Source organism: Thermobia domestica, chromosome 9 (assembly GCF_964235325.1).
Source record: "Thermobia domestica chromosome 9, izTheDome1.hap1.1, whole genome shotgun sequence".
In the NCBI taxonomy this organism is placed as follows: Eukaryota; Metazoa; Arthropoda; class Insecta; order Zygentoma; family Lepismatidae; genus Thermobia; species Thermobia domestica.
The window spans coordinates 27,167,530-27,192,124 of NC_137462.1; the positions used below are offsets into that span (position 1 = coordinate 27,167,530).

The 24,595-nt window shown below is 34.3% G+C and overlaps 1 protein-coding gene across 2 annotated transcripts in view; it reads right to left on the reverse strand.

Moving 5' to 3' along the window:
• Window positions 1-24,595, reverse strand: part of LOC145694500 (SEC14-like protein 2) — a 146,314-nt gene that overhangs the window by 15,990 nt on the left and 105,729 nt on the right. For both annotated transcript variants that reach the window (XM_081770803.1, XM_081770804.1), the window contains exons 3-6: window positions 17,103-17,146; window positions 15,325-15,445; window positions 9,013-9,222; window positions 2,914-2,994 (exon numbers count right to left, since the gene is read on the reverse strand). In XM_081770803.1, coding sequence (XP_081626929.1) covers window positions 2,914-2,994; window positions 9,013-9,222; window positions 15,325-15,445; window positions 17,103-17,146 — 456 coding nt within the window. The remainder of the gene's footprint in view (window positions 1-2,913; window positions 2,995-9,012; window positions 9,223-15,324; window positions 15,446-17,102; window positions 17,147-24,595) is intronic.

The window sequence follows — 24,595 nt, forward strand, 5'->3', positions numbered from 1 at the left end:
TTCAACCAAGCCCTAAGACGCATGATCACTGAGAGGCACCCATTCAACCAAGCCCTAAGACGCATCGTCACTGAGTGGCACCCATTCAACCAAGCCCTAAGACGCATGATCACTGAGAGGCACCCATTCAACCAAGCCCTAAGACGCATCGTCACTGAGTGGCACCCATTCAACCAAGCCCTAAGACGCATGATCACTGAGAGGCACCCATTCAACCAAGCCCTAAGACGCATCGTCACTGAGTGGCACCCATTCAACCAAGCCCTAAGACGCATGATCACTGAGAGGCACCCATTCAACGAAGCCCTAATGGGCCTTGCTAACTCGACAAAAACGTCTCATTCACGAATTTCACTACGCAACTTCCATATTCTCTTGATCTCGCGCCTTCAGATTATCACTTTTTTCGTTCCCTACCAGGATAATATGCGATGTCTTTCATTCAACAACGACGGGCGACTAAAGGATGTTTTTCAAGTTAAGATTTGATTTCTACCGTCGAGGCATAGACATACTAGTGGAACATTAGCAATACGTCGAGAATAACAAAGAAGAATATATTATTGACTATTTGCTAAAAGTTAAAAAGAAAGAAGGAAAAAGAAGGTGATACCAGAGTTGAACCAAATACAATACAAAGAGTAACGGAAATTTCGAAAGTCACTATATCAACAAAAGTTGCGATATTCTTCTTATAAATACACTCCTCTGATTTGTTCAGTTTGTTTGATCAAGAGCAGTGCTGTGCCGTAGAAAATCAGCACCCGAGGCGAGAGTATACGACGGCGCGCCCGTACATATGAGTGAGGTCACCAGCGCAGCCACGAAGCGCACAAAAATTTTCAAGAATAAACCCTGCTTTTCCTTGATTTTGAGCACTTTTTATTACCTTTTTCCTTCCATTTTATATATGCGCACATACATTTTCCTAACATGAGTAACATTATAGGACCACTTCCTAAAGCAGGAAGAGAGTTTAAGTACATACTAATAATATTCCAAGTAATTTTTCCTCTCTTTCTTTTATCCTCCCGAATTTTGCGCTCCCTTATTTCGGCGCCAGGGGCCGTCGCCCTACTCGCCAATCCCCCCCCCCCCACGGCACGATACTGATCAAGAGGTTGTGTTCATTAAACTGAAGGATAACACCCACTCGACAAAAAGGACAGGCGGAATTACTGGCGTGAGCTACATGATCATTATAATGTCTATCTTGATGATGATGATTCTGCATCTTTTTTGTTCTCTCTTATACTTTCCTTTCCTTTTTCTGCCTCTTCATGGACTTAGGAAACTACTATATTTCAGAATTATGTTTTACTTATGAGTGCTTCCAAGATAACTATATATGTATATGTGTTGTCATAAATATTCGGAGAGGGAGAGAGATGTCACAAGTCTAAGATTTCACAATATATAAGAAAATTGAAATTTTTCCCATTTCAAGGCCCCCCACCTTCACTCTTTGAAACGCCACTGCATATGTGAGGCATTCCAGGTAGTAAAAGTAAACTCAACGACGGTTCGTTCCCTAAAATCTCTCTTACTAATGCAATGTGAGCTATCGAAATAATCTTAAATTTATTTGGAATTGTATTTTTGAATCAAAAGATCCAATATATTTCAACCAAAAAGTTTATTGTAGGCCTTATATCTAGAGAGCCACATATAATGTAGCCAAACCCAAACTATCACTTAAACTCAGTATGATGTGCTTATTCCGTAAAAAATACGTAAACTCGAAATGGGGCCGTTCAAAACTTTTGTAGCCCCTGATCCAGAAACTAATTATTGACCAAGATCGCAATCTTTTGATCAGTTTATTTCTTCTTCTTCTTCTTCTTTTTTTTTTTTTTTTTTTTTAATCATTCCTAAAATTCTTGTTAAGGGAAAGACCAACGACACTCTTTGCACATAGGCAAGAGAACTGGCTACTACGGATCGTTTAGGTATTATTACTTCAAACACTTCAGATTGCATGTAGTAGCCTTTAGTTCAATTTCCCTTTACAAGCCGCAACGCCTCGTATGTATTATATTATACCTGAATTTGAACGAATTTGCTTATTTCTGGAAGATTTCGGAAGCAAATATTCGACATTTGGTTTAAAACAATACAGCTAAGAGTGTGGTTTTAAAAATACAATACACAATTTTAAAATACCTAGGTAGTTTCTATCATTATGCTTTTTTTTTTTTTTTTTTTTTTTTTTTTTTTTTTTTTTTTTTTTTTGGAAGCAGCCCAGTAAATCCTGCAGGGTGTTTCAAAACAACACAGACAACGTTTGGGAGGCGATTCCTGACACCAAGGTAAAACAAAAACTATAGACCAACCTGGGTGCAGAAATCCGTCATTTCGGAGTTATAGACTGCTGAAATCATTAAAAAAAAATGAACTTTAAAAGTCCATAGCTCCAATACTATTGGACGTACCGTAGTCGGGTCAAGACCTCACTTAGGAACTAGTATGTGCCCTATCCATATATCCTTGTTTCAGAATCATGCGGTAATTCCGCTACAATTTTTATAGAGGTAGTTCATGAGTACTTCAAATTATGTGCCCGTAGGCAAACTCCCTCTATGAAAATTGTTGCGTGAGTACTGCAGGATTCTGAAACATGTATCTTTGGATAACGTACATATTAGTTCCTAAGTGAAGTCTTGACCCGACAAAGTTAGGTCCCATAGTATTGGAGCTTTAAAGTTCATTTTTTCATGTTTCCGGCAGCCTGTAACTCCGAAATGGCGGATTTCTGCACCCAGATTGGTCTATACTTTTTGTCTTATTTTGGTGTCAGGAATGATCTTGAAAACGTTGTCGGTATTGTTTTGAAACACCCTGTACTTAAACGTTCATATATGAATATCAGCATTTGGAAGACTAAATAAATAAATTTGAATGCAAAACACTTACCATTGATGATAAACGCTGTCTTTAGAATTTCTGGATAATTCGCCTCGTACATCTGACACAATGCGATAATGCTATCGGCAGCTAGAAAAAAAAAGTACAATTAGAATAACGAAAATAAAAACACGAAAACAATACAACTTCATTAAGAAATTAATTATTTTCAACCGATAAACAAATTCATTTAGACATTGGTAATGGATTGAATCTGTGGTTTCTGATTAAATGTTATATAGCTTAACGATAACATTGGACGAACACTAAACGTTTAAAGAACCTTCATATCACACTGATGATCATAATAAAGATCTGCATCGAAACAGTCTACATTACTAAATTACGTCAATAAGGTAAAATTATTTAAATATTATATCTTTTCTTTTCTAAGTATATCAACTCTTTGAATACCGTATATAAAAAAATCAAATTTAATTATATAATTCAAGAACCAGAGGATTAAATTGAATTTACTTATTTGTTTTCCATGAAACCTTTGAGATAAAACTTTTAATTTAATCTCTCTCTTTTATATATATATATATATATAGTGGCGGATCCAGTATATGATCAAGGGACGGGCTAAACCATAGTTTGCAGCTTTATCCAGTGTAAATCAGGATTGAAGCCCATTTTATCCAGTGTATACCTGAGTGTCAAGGGGGAAAGGCTTTAGCCCCTATAGCTCCCCTTTGGATCCGCGCCTGTATATATGAGAGTAAATCCACTAAGTGACTGACTGATTCACTCTTAACAGATATCAGAAACTACTGAGTACAGAACATTGAAATTTTTGGAAATGTTCGTTTTGCACCTTAGACTGTAAGTAAAACGCGATTTTACGAAATACATATCCTAAGTGAGGATGGGAGGAGGTTTGAATGACTTTTTGCCTTTCGTCAGATCTCCGACACTATCAGAGGCAGAAGAACCTTGATATCTTTTATAAATGTTCTCCCTCAACCCAAAGTTGTAATTAAGACAAGATTTCGGGAATTGCGTATTATAAGGAGAGATGGAGGACCTTGAATCCTTTTATGCCATTCGACAGATTTCCTTGAATGATTTTATGCTATTCGACAGATATCCTTGAATGCTTTTATGCCATTCAACAGATTTCCTTGAATGCTTTTATGCCATTCAACAGATTTCCTTGAATGCTTTTATGCCATTCGACAGATTTCCTTGAATGCTTTTATGCCATTCGACAGATTTCCTTGAATGCTTTTATGCCATTCGACAGATTTCCTTGAGTGCTTTTATGCCTTTCGACAGATTTCCAACACTATTAGGTTTCCGAAATTGCATATCCTTAGAGGAGATGGAGGCATACATATATATATATTCAGGTGGTCATTATTTATATGGAGAAGAAAAAATTTTGGATTTCTTTTAAATGCACCCCCTAAATTGGTTTCATATTGGACCAAAGTAAACCATGAGAAAAATTAGCTCCATTGAATAATAGTAAATGGTGCCTTAAGCGACCAAGTTTTGAATACATTTACAGTATATAGTATATGACAAAAATCTGGAATACACCCTTGTAATTTTAGAAACGGCTGAACGGAATGGCATATATCTTGGATAAAAGTAGTGGAAGTACTAGAACTGCACCTCATCACCATCATGATGGCCATCTTGGATTCGGTCTAACTTTTCAAATCGGAAAAAAATCGTGTGACATATAGTTTTGAGGTACTTTTCGCTACAAACATAATTTTGACATTTTTATTTTATGACAATTTTTATTTTCAAAGCTAAAGTATCAAAAATTCCTATGTACGGTTGTGACAATTCGTATGACCTTTTAATGAATGGTTTGTGCCATTTTTTAAAAGAGTACACATGTATGAAATTTTGTGGGCAAGATTTTTTAAAATTCCTAGAATACCTCATTCGTTTTCTCGAATTTTGTAAATATCATCCCAATGGGATGAGGGAAATTTTACCTTTATTACATATTTCTTTTGAACAGTTGGACACAACTAGACGAAATTCAGTATAGGAGAGCATTTACTTATTTACACGAATTCAATATGGAAGACAAGAGAGGAAGGGACAAAATATTGCCTATAACACGTGGTGGTTCATTTATTTCTTGTAAATAAAATTGTTACTCAGAAAATAATTTTTGAGGAAGGGGATGGATCAGTGGCGGACTTATCATTAGGCATACTAGGCACGTGCCTAGGGGCGCAGCCTTTGAGGGGCGGCAGCCGGAAGAAGTTTTTTTCACTGGTAAATTATAGGATCATTGGTACTTACAGTTGACCCTCAATATAATTTCATTGGGGGGGATTTATTTTTAAAAATTCATTAATAAAATATTCCTTGCCAGCCTTTAATATAATAGGCTATAGCATAGCCTTCTATATAATTCATAGCCACGTAATTAATAAGGCAACGTCGCATTTTGTCACTCAGGTAGTCCGATGGTTTTACTGACTGGTAGTTGTAGTCTGAATCTGCAGAAAGCACAATAAAGTTGTGATATATATATCAGTCTTACTGCACAGTTTTTGATATTTTGTGATTATTTTATGATTTTATTTCTTTGAAACATATATTTTTGGAAAATAATAGGAGCGTAAAGCGTAGAAAAATTAAAATTAACAAATTTCTTAATTATAGGGGTAGAGTCAAAGTATGGCCTTTGTATAGTAAAGTAGGACCAGAACTTTAAGGCAAAACAACGTTGAGATAAAGCTAGTTTCTTTCCTTTCCTTTCCTTTCCTTCCTTCCTTCCTTTCTTTCTTTTTTCTTTTTTTTTTAAATCTCAAAACGTATTATTAAAAGTTCAAACCAATATTCAGTATGCCTTTCTTGAACAAATGCATGAATAAAAGAGTGCCAAAGATGGACAATTAGAAATAGCCTATTACGTTGAGACGTTTCCTATATCCGCGAAACACAAAGAGGCGGCCAGATGAATCGTGCCTAGGGGTGGCACCATAGGTAAGTCCGCCACTGGGATGGATACGCGTAAGTAGATCGGATTGGAGGTTAAAATCTATACATATGTCACTAAAATAATTTTTAAAAAATAGTGTATTTAATTTCTCTTAAATTTCATGTTTTCAATAGCGTTTTCCTAACTAACCACTTGCTCATGAACTTATTAAAAAAAAAAAAAAAAAAGATAAGGTCCTTCTTTAAGAAGACTTGAAATGCCAATTTATCCTACAGAAACTTAAAAAGAGACGGGGAGTATCTGATTACATGATCCCTGAATACGGTCTTGTTATTACTTTCCTGAAAATATTACTCTGTTTACATACGAGCTCGTGCCGCCAATTATAACATAAAATTACTTTCATTACTATTACACTCTTCAAAAAGTAAGGAGATTTACTTAACAAAACAATTGAGTCACATGTGTTGTACTTGCATGTATATAATTATACGCTAATGTGTAATTATATGCTATGTTTTCTTCAACATTGCACACATACATATCATATATATATATATATATATATATATATATATATATATATATATATATATATATATATATATATATATATATATATATATATATATATATATATATATATATATATATCTGAAGAACACTGACGACTCTCGATTGTCTACAGACCATCCTTAGGCAACGCAAAGAAGGACGAATAAAAAGTCATGTTTATTTTCTTTCCTATTACAGTCTTGACGTGCATTCGAATAACAACACTTGCACGCTGAAGCGACTCGTGAGTTCTAAGAGATTGTGTACTAAATATAACACAATGAATGAATTTCTCTGCCTTGTGGTTAGACTTCACATCCCACTTAAAGTAAATTTGGGCGAATTTGAAACATGTAAATGGATATGTAATGGACGCTTATGGATTTAGAAAAGGCGACAAACATGAAAATTGTTCAAATACATACACTAAGGTTTAGTAATTATACAGGACTAGCATAAATGATTCATTCGGTTTTAAAAAGGCTATATTTTCAAAAGTGTTACACGTACACACTTGAAAGATATATGAAAAGAGCCACAAACTCACCAACTTTATACACCTTCTGCAAATGTTCAATATGTGCACCTTTGATGACACGACACACATCCAGACGATACTCGATCTCATTCCATACATTTTGTAGCATAGTCCTGTCAATTGTCTGCACTACAGCACTGATGCGTTCTTTGAGCTCGAGTAAGGATTGCGTAGTGGGGGTACGTAAACAAGGTCCTTAACGTACCCCTACAGGAAAAAAAGTCGCAGGGCTTTATATCAGGAGATCTAGGAGGCCAGGGGAACAAAGTTAGGCCATTCTCACCAATACGCCCAATCCAGCGATGCGGAAGTTCACAGTTTAGGTAGTCACGAACAGGAAAGTGTCAATTAGGGGGTGCCAAACTCTACAGCAGCGTTTCCCAACCGGTGTGCCGCGAATGGACCGCTGGTGTGCCACGAAGAAATCGAAACAAAATTATTAATTCTATAGCAACGAAATTGCAAGACATTGGGAAAAATGTATAATTTTGTATTTCACATTACTATGAATTTCTGCCATGGAAAAATTACTGTAATTGTAATATATTATTCCACATCTATTACTGTGTACCAGACAGTATTTCGGTTCGTACACATTTCCACGGTTAGCTGCTATGTTACGCTTCAATTGAGAGTCATACTAACACCGAGAAATAGAAGCACTTGTACGGTACGCGTAAAGTGAACGTTCGTAGAACACACATTCGCACGTGAATGACAGAACAACACTTTGTTCAATAGCTGTGTTTTGACTTCGACACATCACAAGCTTTGTGATTGCAATAATATACACTGATTTTCGTTAAGGCAGCAAAGTTAAAAGTACAAGACATTTGTTTGTTAGTTCGCTATTTAGTGATCTTCGTTCTTAGTGAAAAGTTTGATACAGTTTTCGAAAAAGAAAGCGTATTTTTAAAAATCTGAGTCCTATATTTCATTGCAATTGTTTTCTATTTTAAAATTAGAATGAAAAATAAGCATAATGTATTAGCATGGGGGGAAACCAGTGATCAAGCTTTCATCTCTGTGAGAAGGAGATCAGTAATCACAGAAAAAAATACCATGGTATTTTATATTTACAAATAATAATAATAATAATAATAATAATAATAATAATAATAATAATAATAATAATAATAATAATAATAATAATAATAATAATAATAATAATAATAATAATAATAATAATAATAATAATAATAATAATAATAATAATAATAATAATAATAATAATAATAATAATAATAATAATAATAATAATAATAATAATAATAATAATAATAATAATAATAATAATAATAATAATAATAATAATAATAATAATAATAATAATAATAATAATAATAATAATAATAATAATAATAATAATAATAATAATAATAATAATAATAATAATAATGTGTGCCGCGAGAATTCAAATAACACCCGTAGTGTGCCGCAAGTTGAAAAAGATTGGGAAACGCTGCTCTACAGTCTACACAACACAAACTTAGTGAGTTTGTGGTTTTTTTGTATATATCTTTCATGTACGTACGTGTAATATAGCCTTTTCAAAACAAATGGGGTCATTTATGCTAACCCGTTCAGGATGAATCATTTGTCCTTAACGGGAGATTTCCCTTCAGAACAGTAGGAAACAAAAATAGTTACTTATCGAAGCTATACGATGCATATTGAATATTTAGAGGAGAAAATAAATTTCTTATCCAACATCCTGGAGAGAAAAGAAGGAAAACACACAATGAGAATGAGGCCACAAAAGCCTTGATATTGTCTGTTTGGATATTTGTTTCTAGAATTGAAGATCAGAAATGTTGTTTCTTCTCTACAAAGGGAACAAGAACTTGATTATGCAGAAGTTGAAAAATGTTGAAAGAGAAATACAAATTACAAGCTTTCTGAACATTGCACTTTCATTTTCACTAGAAATGACGAAATTACTTTACTCATCCAATGAAGTATACAGGAGCATAATGTAGAATAACAATTCCTTAAATTAGCTTAAAATGGCATAATCCCTATAGAAACGCTATATTTAAACTATAATAATTTCAGATGACTATGATGTTAAATTATATTACACTGTATATATTCGTACCTGGTTTCCAAGTGAACTGTCGAATATTGAAATTCTTGAAATCGAAGATTATTGTCACTTGATAGATTGGTTTTCCGAGTTTCTTCTTCTGTTCGGCAACAATAGCCAAGTACGTTTCTAACAAATAAATTACATGCTGAATGAATTCGTTTTTCTTAACGGCATGAAGGATACCCCAAACGTCGGTTTCACCTACCACAGATACTATGACTAGACAAAAAGAGAAACGTTTAATTAGCTGATACACATTACAAAAATCAAAATTATAAATCTTAAAATATATGTAAAGTAATTATAATCTTAAGTAACATAAAATTAGCTCATTATAGATACTTTTTAAGAGCTATTGTAACATATTACTTGCTCCGTTACTTTTCAACACCGGTTATCAGGTTTTTCATCTCTAGCCCAAGTACTCTTTCAATTTCTCTTAACAATCACGCTTGTTAGAAACTTCAAAAAAATTACCTTAAACTTTCAACACAGTAGAGAAGGAAGTAGTAATGGATATGGACCGAAAATATTATAAATATGTTTTTCAAAAATTATTTTAAAGTCCCAGGATTATGCGCCCATACTACGGGTGACAGTGATGATGAAATGGAAGAGAATAGCGGAATGACGAAAATGGAAGGAAATGGGAGTACTCCGAGAAAATACACACACACACGATGTTTGTCCACCATGAAGGCCACTTGGCGGGATCTAGGATCAAACCAGGAAGCCCACGTGCTACAGCTGAGCGCTCTACAATTGAGATACCGGTCATTTCACCATTGAACATGTCCACGTTTGGTAGTGTTTCGAAGAAGAAAACTTCTATTGATGTGCGTTGTTGAGATATTTGGCTACAGTTGGACAGAATATAGGATCTATGAAAAACTAATTTCGTAACACCCCTTTAATACGCTAAGCCAAATTGATATTAGTAGCATCCTTTAATTTCTCTCTCTCTCTCTCTCTCTCTCTCTCTCTCACACACACACACACACACACACACACACACATACATATATATATATATATATATATATATATATATATATATATATATATATATATATATATATATATATATATATATATATATATATATATATATATATATATATATATATATATATATATGCGACAAATTAAAGGATGCTACTAATATCAATTTGGCTTAGCGTATTAAAGGGATGTTACGATATAAAATATATGATTCCGAACTACATTATAAATAACCTAAAAGATTTTATACAAATTACTTTCTATTAATTGGTATTTATAATCATGTATTAATTAATATTACACTGCAATTCAGTACAATAATGGCCGTTGGTCTATTATAAGTTCATAGGAGACTCCGCAATTTCTAGGAGCATTCTAATTCTAGGATTGTTTATAGGTATGTGCAACTATACAAAATTATCTTATACTATTTACTAGTGATCTAATTCTAATTCTATAATGCCTATGGCGAGTCTTCGCCGACAAACAAAGCCTTGACGAATACACTATGTGTCAGATGAGGAGACTACATGCTACAATTAAATTTTGAGTATCTCGACAGTATATTATTACTAGAAAAGGCCACCCTTGCCGCATTGGTCGAAATGGATAACCAGAGAAAGAGTATCTGGGAGAAAGCAGCAGTGCAAATAGTAATCAACTTGATGGAAATCATAAAGATGTAGCAACATTTAGTTCTAGGCGGACTTACAGTGGCTAACAGCTGAAATGCTGCGTATGGAAAGAAATGGAAAAGTACCACACTACTTCCTCTAGTTTGCAGATTAAAAAAAAAAAAAAAAAAATGTCATTCAAAGGGCGAAACAGAGTACCGAAGGTAAAGCACTCCTCCACTCCTGGTGAGGGGAGATGGCTTAAAGAAGAATATCTGTCAAAAGAATAAAAATAGGAAATATAACTAGAGGGGAATCAATAACGAGGAGCACAAGAATTACGAATAAGGAAAGTATGTACCACACTACAGCAAGGAAAATTGGGAAACCTCAAGAAAGTGAAACAAAATAATCTAGATTGGGCAGAAACCTGTGACGTTCAAGTGGGAAAGTGATATCAAATTATGAAACAAAAGATATAGGATGTTTTGCTCATACAATGAGAAGTGTAGTGTCTGTAGTGGTAGAGGAGTGATTCTGGATCCGGAGCTGAAAGAAAAGGTAATGAAAGAAGAATCTGTAGATGACTTGTTAATAATAATACAATTAAAATGAGAGAAGAAGGATTTGGTGTTGATGCGAACATACGTGATGAAAGTAGTTAAAAAAATGTAAGAGAAACTAATAAGCAGGGAGACATTAGATGTATGCATTGCTGTAATGGGCGAAGCTGTTGTGAGGAAGGAGAAGAAGTGAGTATAGTTTAGGCTCTTCAACATTTTCTCCACAGAACCTCTTGATGATAGGGGATACGTGGATAACCAGCTAAAAATAAGGAGATTGTATGAAAAAGTCTCCATTCGAACAGATATATTTGGTGGCCGAATTTTCACACCGTACATGCATGCGACTGCAGAAGAAACTATGATGTATCGGGAAGAGAATATTTCTGTAGATCTAAGAAACCATGAGTAACAGAAGAAAGTTTAGGACAATGATGGCAAGAAAGTTATGAAAACAAAGTCACGCCGAAGAAAGAAAGAAAAAGAAATTTCAACAACGAATTACCAAGGTGGAATTAACAAAATCAGAAAGCATACTATAGACACAAATGCGATGACAGCAAAATTGAAAAGAGTAGAATAGTACGAACAAGTGTAAAAGAAGAAAAAGATTTGTGGGAGTCGATAATATATATAGGAAGAATAACTCCGACCCTAAAATTAAGAATGGAAAAACTGTACGTGAGCGAAGTGAAGTTTTAGGCAGTTGGAAGGGAAGCATTGAAGAATTGTACGAACATAAGAAATGACCATGTAGTCTACGTATTGAAGAGCACAACAAATAAGAAGAGATAGCAAAAGATCTAAGATATTAAAACATGAATTTGAAGAAGTTTTTAGTGAAATGAAGGATGAAAAGGTAACTGGCATAGGAAATATACCAATTGAATTAAAAATTTAAGAAAGAAGGAAAGAAAGACATGTTTTGAACTTTAAAGGAATATATGGAACAGGAGAGTGACCAAAAATTTTCTTCAAGACAGTAAGTTCCATTTCTATGAAATTGAATCAAAAGGATGTAAGGACTATAGTATCTCACACAGAATATATACACTTCAAATACTGAAATAGGGAATATTTACTAGGACTAATATTGTATAAGTCTGTCATACTGTAAATCCTGAAATTTTCAATGGAACTCCCATCTTCAGCGGCTCTTCCGTAAAACATTAAGCCGCTAAAGAAAATAAAAGTTCCAACTAAAAGTCTCGGCAATTACTATACGACAGACTATACCAAGATTAGTCTAAGTGAATATTTGTAAGTATGTGCCAGTTTAGTGAGTTGTTATTAAAATAGGAAGTTGAGAAAGAACAGTGATTTGGGTTTAGTGAGGACTTCAGCGGTTAGGCTATATGTCCCCGTCACTATAAGACTAACTCCTGCCACATGCTATTCATAAAGTAAATAAATAAATAAATAAATAAATAAACGGGAAATAAATGGAAAATGAGCGCAAGGCCGACCAAATAGGAAGTAGAGAGATTGCGTAAACAACGAAATGGTGCAGTGTGGTGTCACAGTGAAGAGAACAGCGATCCGAAAAACCGGTCCAAGCTAATTTTGAAGAAAAGTTTTTAAAAAGGAGAAGTAAACGAATTAATTAAAAAAAATATCACAATAAGACTCCTAAAATAGTTATAATCGGACATACGTTCAACGAAATCTCTCTCTATATAAATGAAGGTCACTAATGTTTGTGACTTGGCACACACGAACCATCCAACCGACCTCGATCAAATTTTCTACATAGATGAGGTTCGGGCCTCGGATCGTTTCTATCATTTCACTTTGGCTGTGAACTTAGGGAAGGAGAGATATTTAAAAATGATCGAAAATGATCGATATTAGTGTGGAATCCATAGTTTTCGGAGTCGATGAGATGAACAGTGACACTTCCGATGCCGTTTAAATCCAAATTCAGACCCACAACTTGGGGAGGAGAAGTGGCCAATATATATATATATATATATATATATATATATACAACGATATTGTATATCTGTGCATTATCTTCATGTGAATTACTTCAATTTTTCTTGTAGCTATTGTTGGCAAAGATGTTTAATAGTGCACAATATGCTGTTAAGAAGAAGAAGAAAAAAATATATAATATGTTGTTGATTTTATATATATAGTTAATGAGTAACCGTAGGAGCAGTAATTGCGGATAACTGTTTCTTTCGAGTTGCTATGACACCTGAAAATAAATTAATGGAGATTTTGAAAAATAAAAAGGTAATTATGATGTGTATGTGATTATTTTAATTTCATGTTTGTGCAATCACTAGTTTTCAGTGGTGACTGATATTTAGTATTCGAACTGTGGGCTATAAATGTAACGAAAGAAGTACATAAAAAGAAGTAAAACTTTACATAACAAGAAATTCGTTGCATATATATATATATATATATATATATATATAATGATCAAAAATGACCGATATTAGTGTCGAATCCATAGTTTGCTGGGTCACTGAGACAAACAGTAACACTTTCCAATGCTGTTTAAATCTAAATTCACCCCTTTATGTCCAAAATGAAACGTATTTTCCCCATGTGAAGAACGGATATTCTGATTGTAATACAATAAAAATGCGAAAGTGCGTTAACTAAATCTTAGGCTATCCCTAAGATCTGACTAATATTACTAATTAGTGCTAAATATTCCGTGAAGTCTGAACATTCTGGATATTCATTAACAAAAATACGTCGAATGCTCAGTGGGACGATACAGTCTTCACAATACGAACAGTTGACGCCACGCACTAAATAGAGAGTATCTGATATCAGAAAAAAAAAAAAAAAAAAAAAACTATTGGCTTATCACAAGTATCCGGTGAAAGATTTTTACAGAAAGAAAAGAAAGAACATTCATTATTTGTTGATTTAGAGAAAGCTTTCGACTGGGTGAGGAAGTCTTAAAGAAGATTGCGATGGAATAGAGATAGACTGAAGATTCATAAATAACTTATAGTACATAAAAATAAGGATATCAAAATGAAAGAGGAAATGACACGAGAGAAACGAAATAGGAAGAGGTGTTCGATACGATTCTTGGCTTTTCATATATGATTTTAGAGATAATAGAAACAAGGAAGATAGTGTTTCGGTAGAAGGTAGAGGGGTTAAGTATATTCGTATTCATATGATATACCTGTATCTTTATAGTGGTAAAATTAATGTAACACTTCAAAATTAAGAACAAGCTGAGAAGAATGTGAGATGAAGATAAATACTGAAAAAGATAAAAGCAATGGTGACTTGAACAAAAAGAAAAGATTGACTGCACATGGTCACAACTTTTATTATTTATTGTGATACTAGGAAAATGATACATGAACCACTCACATAATGGTAAGCACCACTTCCGATGAAATTGAGTTATTGGATAGAATGGGTTGGCATCGAACAACAGAACAGTATGTAAGTAATTATATTTCGGATATGTATACCTGCAGATGGCAGGGAATGTCTGTTTGTTGTGTGTCATTGCATTGAATTGCATGGGAACGGTTAATCTTTCCCAGTTTATTCGAAAGCTTGAAAATGTGACACACCATTACGTTTCCTCGAGCCGCTCATATAATCTGCCAACATATAGGGTGTATAGGGTGTTCTAAACATGGTGCCTACGGACTACAGAGTACTATTTTACAAGTCAAAAAGTGAAATATATATATAATTATATACATTTTGAGGCTTCGTCTGGAGAGACAAATTGCACTATGTCGCAGATAAAGCACCATAGAATAGAGCTACTAATTATCAAATAGTTACATCGATTCTTTCCAGAAGGAAGTTAAACTCATACACATTGACACTAGCGTCATCTATTAGCGTGATAATCGATGTAAGTGTTTGATGGATTCCTACTGCAATGCTATTAGTTCCAAGTTAATTTACGACGTTACCACATAGTGAAATTTTTGATTATCCATAGTGGTTGAAGAAGGCCCCGGAGGGTATACCATTATATGGCATTTTTGCTTTATTTGTATAGACCTGTAGAATAGCGCTCTATTGTCTGTGGGCGCCATTTTTAGAACACCCGATATATATCTGAAATCACTTTTAATTATTTTTCAAAGAACCAGATTTCTTCTGTTCATAAGTATTCCACTTAATCTGCTGTTACTAACCTGGAGAGCCACCTTTATCGAAGCCTGACATGCCATGGGAGACGTATTTCTCCAATACCTCTGGAGGCTTCCAGTTTTTCTTCAAATTTTCTACGTTCCATTTCTGTCTCCACTTCAAATGCTAAAAGTATAATTATATTACACATGAACGATACAATATATTTTTGTTAAATATTGTGTACATTAGAAATACATGAACACAATAGCAAAAACAATGGGTTTTATTCATTAAATTTCTATCAAGATTACACAATTATCAAATCAATTTTTTCTCTTTATTTCGATTTTTAAATAATGATAATAATAATAACAATAATAATCTGCCTGAAAATAAACTTTAAAACACACGGATTAAATGACTGAAAGATTGTTTTATATTTAGTACAAGAACTAATATGGGATGTAACATTTGAGTTTGATATGAAAATTACTTTTGATCCAACTTCTGCTTCACTATATAAATTGCATAGTAAAAGTTTCAGAACTATTATATGAATCTAATAGATCTTGTGATTTATACTTGAGGAAACCGATTGTCTGTTTATATAAAAAATAAATAAAAGAAATAAATGAATAAAGTATTTTTTCATTTTAGGCAAGATTCCATATTCTCAAAGTCTTACCGAAGAGCTGAGTTTAGTAACTAAAGATTTCATATATTTTTTTTAACAAGCCTATATGCTTATATATGACTCGCTTACTAAAAACTATCAGCAAATGAGCAGTAGACAGAATCACCTATACTTGATTTAATAGGAGAGCTACTTCGTGGTTAAGTGGTTAGCCCGGGTTCGATTCTCGGCGGGAGTTCATGTGGTTCGGATTCCACGTTAATCAGTGGGTCCCGTCTCATATAGCCTCACTGCTGAAAGGGACGTTAAACTCAAAATCAACTCAACTTGATTTAATAGGATGCATATTCAATGTTAGAAAATACTTACCCAAAAACACCAAAAATCATTTAATTGTGAACGTTTCGGCAAAATGGCATTGCCTTCCTCAGCACGTATCTACTCAGAAGATACTACTGGAAGAAAAGTAATGCGGTTAGGAAGAAGATTATAGTAGGATGTAGTTCCACAAACAATGTTAGTTTTCAGATATATATATATATATATATATATATATATATATATATATATATATATATATGTGTGTGTGTGTGTGTGTGTGTGTGTGTGTGTGCTGAGGAAGGCAATAAGTTCCCGCCGAAACATATACAATTAGATAATTTTGGGTGATTTTAGGACAGTACCTTCTAATACTAATATACGTAGAGCTACCCACAAGAACAAAGAATATACAAGTGAGAGAGTCTAGCCCAACATTTTAAGGAATGGAATTCTGTAAGATTGATTATTAAATTTATTTATCAAGTAATTTAAAAAAAATGTAGCTGACTCGGGGTAAGTTCTACTGCAAAGCAAATGCTCCCACGCACACGCCTCGAACTGCAAGTTTGATCCAATTTGGCGCCATATGTGTTAAAAGACTTGCTGCAAGATAGCGATAAATTTACACACCTACTAGAAGCGTACTTTGGTATCTCGGTATGTGTTAAATTTTGCGGGAATTTTCATATCATTTAAATTAACGTGTATTTCGAATAATTTTGAAGAAAAAATTCAATATTCTAAAAATATAATTATATAAGCCGTAGCTAATAAATTTACAAATACAAATAATTAAATACTGTTAACTATTTCAATCTTCATCAGAGACAAGACTGAATATGACGTCAGAAACTACTATGGTAAAGATAAAGAAAATAAACTTACATCACGGTACATTTTCTCTGCGGCATCAATATTGAAACTCCGAGCTGGAAAATTAAGAAAAAATAATAACATAATTATGAATTTGAAACATTAAACGTAAATATTCAAATAACTAAAGATTCCTATTCCTTTTCACAAAATATCTAGAGTTTATTCTAAATACCCTACTGTTTTAAGTATTCATTCATTAAGTGTAGGGCAGAATTTGTCATGGGAAATATACGTTGTGCATTGAAAAGTAAATAAGACATAAACATACTAAATTACATAAAGGTATAAAATTATGCCACAGTCTTATCTCATATCGTTTAAACTATGTTAAATTATGTCACAATCTTATATCTCAACGTTTAATCTATGTAAAATTATGTCACAGTCTTATTTCTCAACGTTTTATGTATGTAAAATTGTCACAGCATTATCTCACATCATTTAATTTATGTAAAATTATGTCACAGTCTTCTCTCTCAACGTTTAATCTATGTAAAATTGTGCCACAGTCTTCTCTCTCAACGTTTAATCTATGTAAAAATTATGTCACAGTCTTATTTATCAATGTTTAATCCATATAAAATTATGTCACAGCTTTATCTCACATCGTTTAATCTACCACAATAGAAAATGTAATGATATGTTTAATTTAACGTCCTACGATTATACCCTTTAGTTAAGGAAACGGATGATTAAAGAAGGTGAATGATTACGAAAGAATTGGTAGAATGACAATGTGGGAGCCAACGGGAGAATTCTGAAAAATACAGAAGCTCCATATTCCCTAATGCAAGGGTCTTCAAGCTTTTCGCCCATAAAAGAAAATTGATACGGTCATCGTCTTGGAGTTTCGAAATTTGGATTTTTGTACTAAAATACATCGAATTTATACCCGGTACGCTGCACAGAACTTTTGTTTCTTTGTATGGCTATGTTACGTGTATCCTCCCTATCTAAAATTGCTAACGTTTTTCGCTCATTAAAAAAATAGCACGATCGATCGTCTTGGGGTTTCGAATTAATACCACCCTACAGTCCTGCATGTATCACTAACAACGGCTTGCGTATCACATGGGGTTGAACCAAAGGTCTTTGCACCAGAAGTAAACTCTCTACTGCTGAGTCACCGTACATCTCCACAACACAAGGTAGAAAATAATCAGAGGTGAAGGAGCATTGTATGTGTTCCTATAACAATGGTTGAAAATTACTATTTACAAAAGCAAACAGAAAACCTGAAATTGGCTTACGTGAAAAAAAAAGTTGTATAGGTATATAATGCAAATTCATCTTTGCAGATAATCAGTGGTGCAACGCTAGAATTTTTGGTGGGTCTACAGTAGACCGTTTTCAAAAATATAGTGTATATTCGTCCCCCATATACGCTCGTTCCTTCATAAATTTAACGTGGGTATACGTTGTTGGACTATAAAAATATTAGATGGGTATACCTTATTTATGCCTCATTACATCTCTACAAACAAGAGATACTTAGGAAGACCTGAATAAAAATACCAGTAAAATTAAACGATAAAAATCACTGTTCATCTAGAAAATCCCATATAAATCAATAGGCTCAATAATAAAGACGGTGCAGGATTACGTACTCGATAATTTTAACTTAGAAGTGAGAGGACGATTCAATTTTTATTCATAAACAATAGACAGAGAAACAGACAGAGACAAACAGAGAGAGCAAGAGAGACAGACAGACAGAGAGAGCGTGGGAGAAAGACAGAAACAGAGAGACAGAGGGAGAGAGACATACAAACAGAAAGAGACAGACAGACAAACAAATAGAGAGAGAGAGAGAGAGAGAAACAAATACAGAGAGAGACAGACAGAGAAAGAGAGACAGACAGACACAAGCAGACAAACAAACAGAGAAAGAGGAAAAAAGAGAGTGTGTGTCTTAGAAGTAATATTAGACAAGATTTTTTAAAATTTATTGTTATCATTTCCAATCGCCATTTTGTATAATTTACCAAAAAAAAAGAAAAAGAAAAAGAAAAACTGTAAACAACCATTCCCTACCCAAAATTATAATCGTCTTGTAGAGGTCATGAGATACGTTCAAGAACAACAGGCGTTTGTTCATTATTTTCTATTTTGTAAGAGTTAATTACACCAATCCGCAGGAACGAGAAACAAAAGAATCATGTTATATAACATTTTCTCACTACTGTTTCTGAAAAAAAAAACAATCTTTTTTGACTTTATTATTATTGTTATTATTATTAATACTTGTTTCATAAGGCAGTTTTGACCAATAGTAATACTCCCATAATTCTGAAATTGTGTGTTTACAATACATAACTGAAGATGGGGGGAAATGGTACATATATTAGCAATTCAAGAAGCTAGATGAATCGGAAGTGTTACTGACGAGTCAGTTTATGATTTTCTACGAGAAACCAACACTTATGGCTTAGGAATGGTTCGTAGCTAATAACATCTTACCTACATTTCGCAGAAAGGAATTTATGAATGTTAGATGTACCAATTTTAGGTGTAATTGAAAAGACTAACAAGGAGAAAGCAGACTGTGGTAAATTAACTTCAGGGCCATATTTTGCAAGGTAATGGGTACATTTAAAGTGTTAATATTACAAACTAGGAGAGCGCAATGGCCTAATATAACAGAGAAAAAGCGTCTTAAAGTTTTTGACTCGTCGCGTATGTCGTACGTTGCGCAAATTTATCAAGTGACGACATAGCAGTTGTAAAATCTTTCAATGTTCCATGTTAACTAGCAAAGAAATGTAATCTATTACGTAAATATATTGATATCACGAGTTATATTATGGTTACCACAGTCGTCTTGTTAAAAATGTTCTTGGCGCTTCGTGTCTACATCTGATGACAGTCTGAGAATTACAAGGGGGATGAGAAGAAAATCCCCTTTAGTAATACTGGACGTTACTATAACCTAAGGAGATTTCCCCCTTATTCCCCTCGTAATAAGTGGCGAAAATCTGTCTCCAACATTGGGGGGAGGACGGGTAAGATCGCTCTCATATATTTTTTTTAAAGCGATGCTTAAAACATTTATGAAGTTCAAAAACAATATAGTGTGGAGGATTAGGGGAGCAGAGTAGCCTTCAACATTGGGAGGCGGGCAGATTTGAGGCTTATTCTGGAGGGATGTCAATTTCATCTCATTTTCTTTTGTGGCAATCGGGCACAAATTATTATATTTCTCCACAAAAAAAAAAAAAAAAAAAAAAAAAATCAAATCGGATTATTGAGGGAGACAATCCCTTAGTTCCAAGATCCGTGCCATTTGCGCCACTGCTTGTAATACACACACTGTCAACTGATGTAAACACGAAGCGTCAAAAACATTTTTTACACAACGACTGTGTTAATCAACATAAATCGTGATATCAATATATTTACGAAATAGATTACATTTCGTTGCTAGTTAAGATGGAACATTGAAAGATTTTACAACTGATTTGAATATTTCTATTGTTTTAATTCATTATAAACATATAGTGAATTAATACTTTACTTGTAGCTACAAGCGGCTACTTTATTGGTTGAAGAAAGAAACAAAAAAGTTGACTCCAGCGGGAATCGAACCCATGAACCTTGGCACGTGAATCAGAGATGCAACTGCCACGCCGTTACTTGATACATTTGCAAAACGTACTACATATCAGGCGAGTCGAAAACTTTAAGACGCTTTTTCTCTGCCATATTAAGCCATTGCGCTCTCCCAGTTTGTTATATGAACACTTTAAATGTGATCTACCACCTTGCAAAAGATGGCCCCGAAGTTCATTGACCAAAGTCTGCTTTCTCCTTGTAAGAGAAACTGGTTGGAATATTGGCTGAGAAGGAGCTATACCATGAAGGACCATGTTAGAGGGCATAGAGACAGGAAAAAGAAGGTGAGGGCGAAGGAGGTTAAGTTGATGAAACAACAAAACACAAAAATCGTACGTGAAGACGAAGAGGATAGCTTAAGACCATAGATAATAGAAGCTTCTCAGTTGCGGGCAAGTAACTTGCCAATATTGGCAGAAAAAATATGATGTCGATAATTAGGTATGAAACTTTAGGGGCTCTAACATGTTGTCAGTATCATGAAGATATAAGCATTTAACGAAGAAACTGAAGACTGCATTAAAAACAGCTTCTATACTAAAGAACTAGAATGTGTTGTCGATCAATTTCAAAATTACGACATGAAAGAATGGTAGAGAGGACTCGAAAAATTTTATTCTGGCCTAGGCCCCACAATAATACAAATTCAATTTAATATATAGGGCTTGCTTCTTTCGGCTTTAAAGTATAGTTACTGCTATAAAAAGTACGAGCTTACCTTAGTGTACAGACTATCCCTCAAAATAACAGCAATTCAAGGCAATATAAATGAAGTTTTACAAAGCTGCAGTGTGTATTTTATGCCTATGTATACAATTTCAATCAATCCTATGTACATAATTTACGACCATTCCAACTCTAATCATTTGACAGATGTAATCTACTTTACATAAGTTATTATGACATAAAATTAAATGTGACTTGTACGAAAAATACGATTATATGTTGCAAGAGATGTAAATTCCCATTATTCGCTTTAAACTCAATCATATCTGACTGTAAACAAAAGCTAGTTGGAAGTAGGAAACTACTTTATTCAAATGTTAAAAGGAAGTTTCAAATAGCCGAAGAAATAGTCATGCAGTTTGAGTGAGTAGTTTGTTAAAGGTATGTTTATTTCTTCAAACCCTGCACGAACTTATTTTGTTTGTTTGTTTGTCTGTTTGTTCGGTGCTCCTAACTTAATCCAGAGACTGAGGACATTTACCTCAATATCACTTTTGCGACTTCTTTCCTTCCAAAATCTATTAGAAATAATACTGTACGAATTGCGAATGTAAAATGCCATAGCTGAAAATAAAATACGAGGCGCATCCAGAAAGTAAGTTTCCCACGCGTCCCATAGCTAGGAATCGGTATATTGCGCGAAGCGACTACGTGTACGTGAGAGAGTAAGGTCCTAGCATGGCACACGCACTAGCGGAACTTCCCTAGCGCTCTCAGTAGCGTCGTGGCAGTGGTTGAAGATGGACGTATCTATTCCAGCTCCCGCCGCGTGTGAAGTGCGAGCAGTGATAAAATTTTTTGAATGCACAGGACATAGCACCAATCGAAATCCATCGTTAGCTGTGCCAGGTCCAAGGGCCTAACGGCATGAGCAAGCAGTTCCTGCAGATTTTCCGCCCCTTAATGCACACCACTGTCACGGAGTGCCTGTTGATCAAGAAGTTTTGTATTGAAGCAACTGACCCTAGAGCACAAAGCAAGGCGCACATGGTCAACATTGACATTTTTGCAACGATACAGCTGACGATGGATTTCAAACGGTGGGAAACTTACTTTCTGGATGCGCCTTGTATTAAGTGTATCCAGTTTACTATCCTCTGTTACATAACATAGAATAATTAAGTAAGATTTTTTAACAAATAAAATATTTAGTTAGTTTCTTTTATACATTTTGAGATGCCAAAATCACAACTTCTGTGTAAATATAAAAAGAAGAAATAACTAGGTATATATAAGAAAAATATAACAGGTATAATGTAAATATTATCACATATCATACCGACTTCCAGTGAGGGTTCGTAGCTCAGAATAAAACTCGAGTACTGTCTCAGATTGTACTTTAAAATCTCTTTTTATATACGGCAGGTGCTAGAAACTGATCGACTGATCAACCTAACGCAGAGAGAAATAAAGGGTTATTCAAAAAGTGTGCCGGTTTTGAATCGTCTGGCAATTTTTTGTTTCTCGGTTGTCGACATTGTTTTGTACCCACAAACATTGTCGCCTTAGTCCTCGGCTATTTGTAGCGTTTGCAAAGCGTTTTTATTGCTCATGCGCACCCTTGGAACACTTTGACCATGTATTTAAATGTGGATGGCTAATCACAAACGCGAAAGCAATAAAAACGCGGAGAAAACGTCGCCTCGAGCGTATTTGGTGCGTTTCGGAACAATAGACCGCCTGCTGTTTAAAAGATGTCAAAAGGAAGGGGAAAAAGGGAAGACATGTTGCCAGGCAAGGGAATTTTTAGCAAGAAACAGCTGCTTTGAAGATGCTTTGTGCAGAGTACTGGAACTCTGCTATTATAGACATGGACTTGGCAAAAGAAGACCTGGAAACCCTGACTGGCTCACAGTATGATTTATAACTCTGGCGGAAGTAAAGTTACCAAATAGTTACCTTGGTCGCGTTCGCTCTAGGGGGTAACGCGTCGAAAACGCATTCTCAAATAGCTACAGACTTAGTCTTAATTTCTCGTATTTCTTCAGTCTGTATCTAGCCATGGAACAGTTCACTATAGCGCAACGTGTGTTAGTTGTGGAAACTTTTTATCAGAACGGAGAAAGTTATGCAGCAACTGTCTGAGGACTTCGCAAGGTTCTAGGGGGAAATGAGGCACCGAATAAACCAACAGTTCGCAGATTTACGAAAAAGATCATTGAAACGGGTTCAACAGTGAACATTAAAAGACCTGGGCGTCGTCGTAGTGGTGGTTCGTGACAGTGTGGCTGTTAGTCAGGCAGTCTCATAGTGAATTTCACGAACAGAATTATTGCATGCCAGCGCAGAAGACGAAGGTCATATGCCCGACGTCATTCACCATACCTGAAATCGGAATGTGCGAGGAACATTTTTTAAAATTTTGTTAGTGTGTTTTGAAAAAATAAAGTTCATAATTTGATGTAACAAAAGCGGCGCACTTTTTAAATAACCCTATATGACAGCAAGTCGTAAAGAAAAAACAAGAATAGTGGAAATATTGAGTATACGTAAATTAGGATTTGCCATATTTTTACTATCCTATGTTATATACATGATTTCTAAAATTAAAATCTCGCCAATGGATATTAGACGATTTCAAACTTGCATTATCATTTAGTCTACGTGGGGTTTTCTCAACCTATTTCGTATCACGACCCAACTTTTATCAATCCTCTTGACAGCGATTTCCATAAGTAATTTCTGGTTTCTAATAAGCTGTTTGATTGCAGATATTATTGTCGATTGCTTCATATATATCGTCGTGGTGTGTGTTTTTGTGTTTGTTTTCATGCATCTCTAAGTCTTAGTACTTTACAATTCCTGGCTCTATTAATGACACATGCCAATGTTAAGTACGTAGGACAGGTTGTCGGCCACAATTCTTCAACAAAGCGGGCACACAATTTGAGTAATAGCTTGTTCCTAGTTGGACTTTAATAGTGAGATTGTCTGATTCTTCAAAAAGCGTATCAGGAGGATTGTAATTAAAAAGATAGAAAAAAAGAAATAAACACAATTCTCATTATCAGAACCAGAAAGAAAATTGAATTCAGTTGAATTACAAAGAGTTTCACTCATTTAACTTAATTACATATTGGTTAAATATATTATTATATTGGTTAACATTTGCCTCTAAATAAAATTTTAATCTAAATTATTTGTTTTACAAAACACAACACATG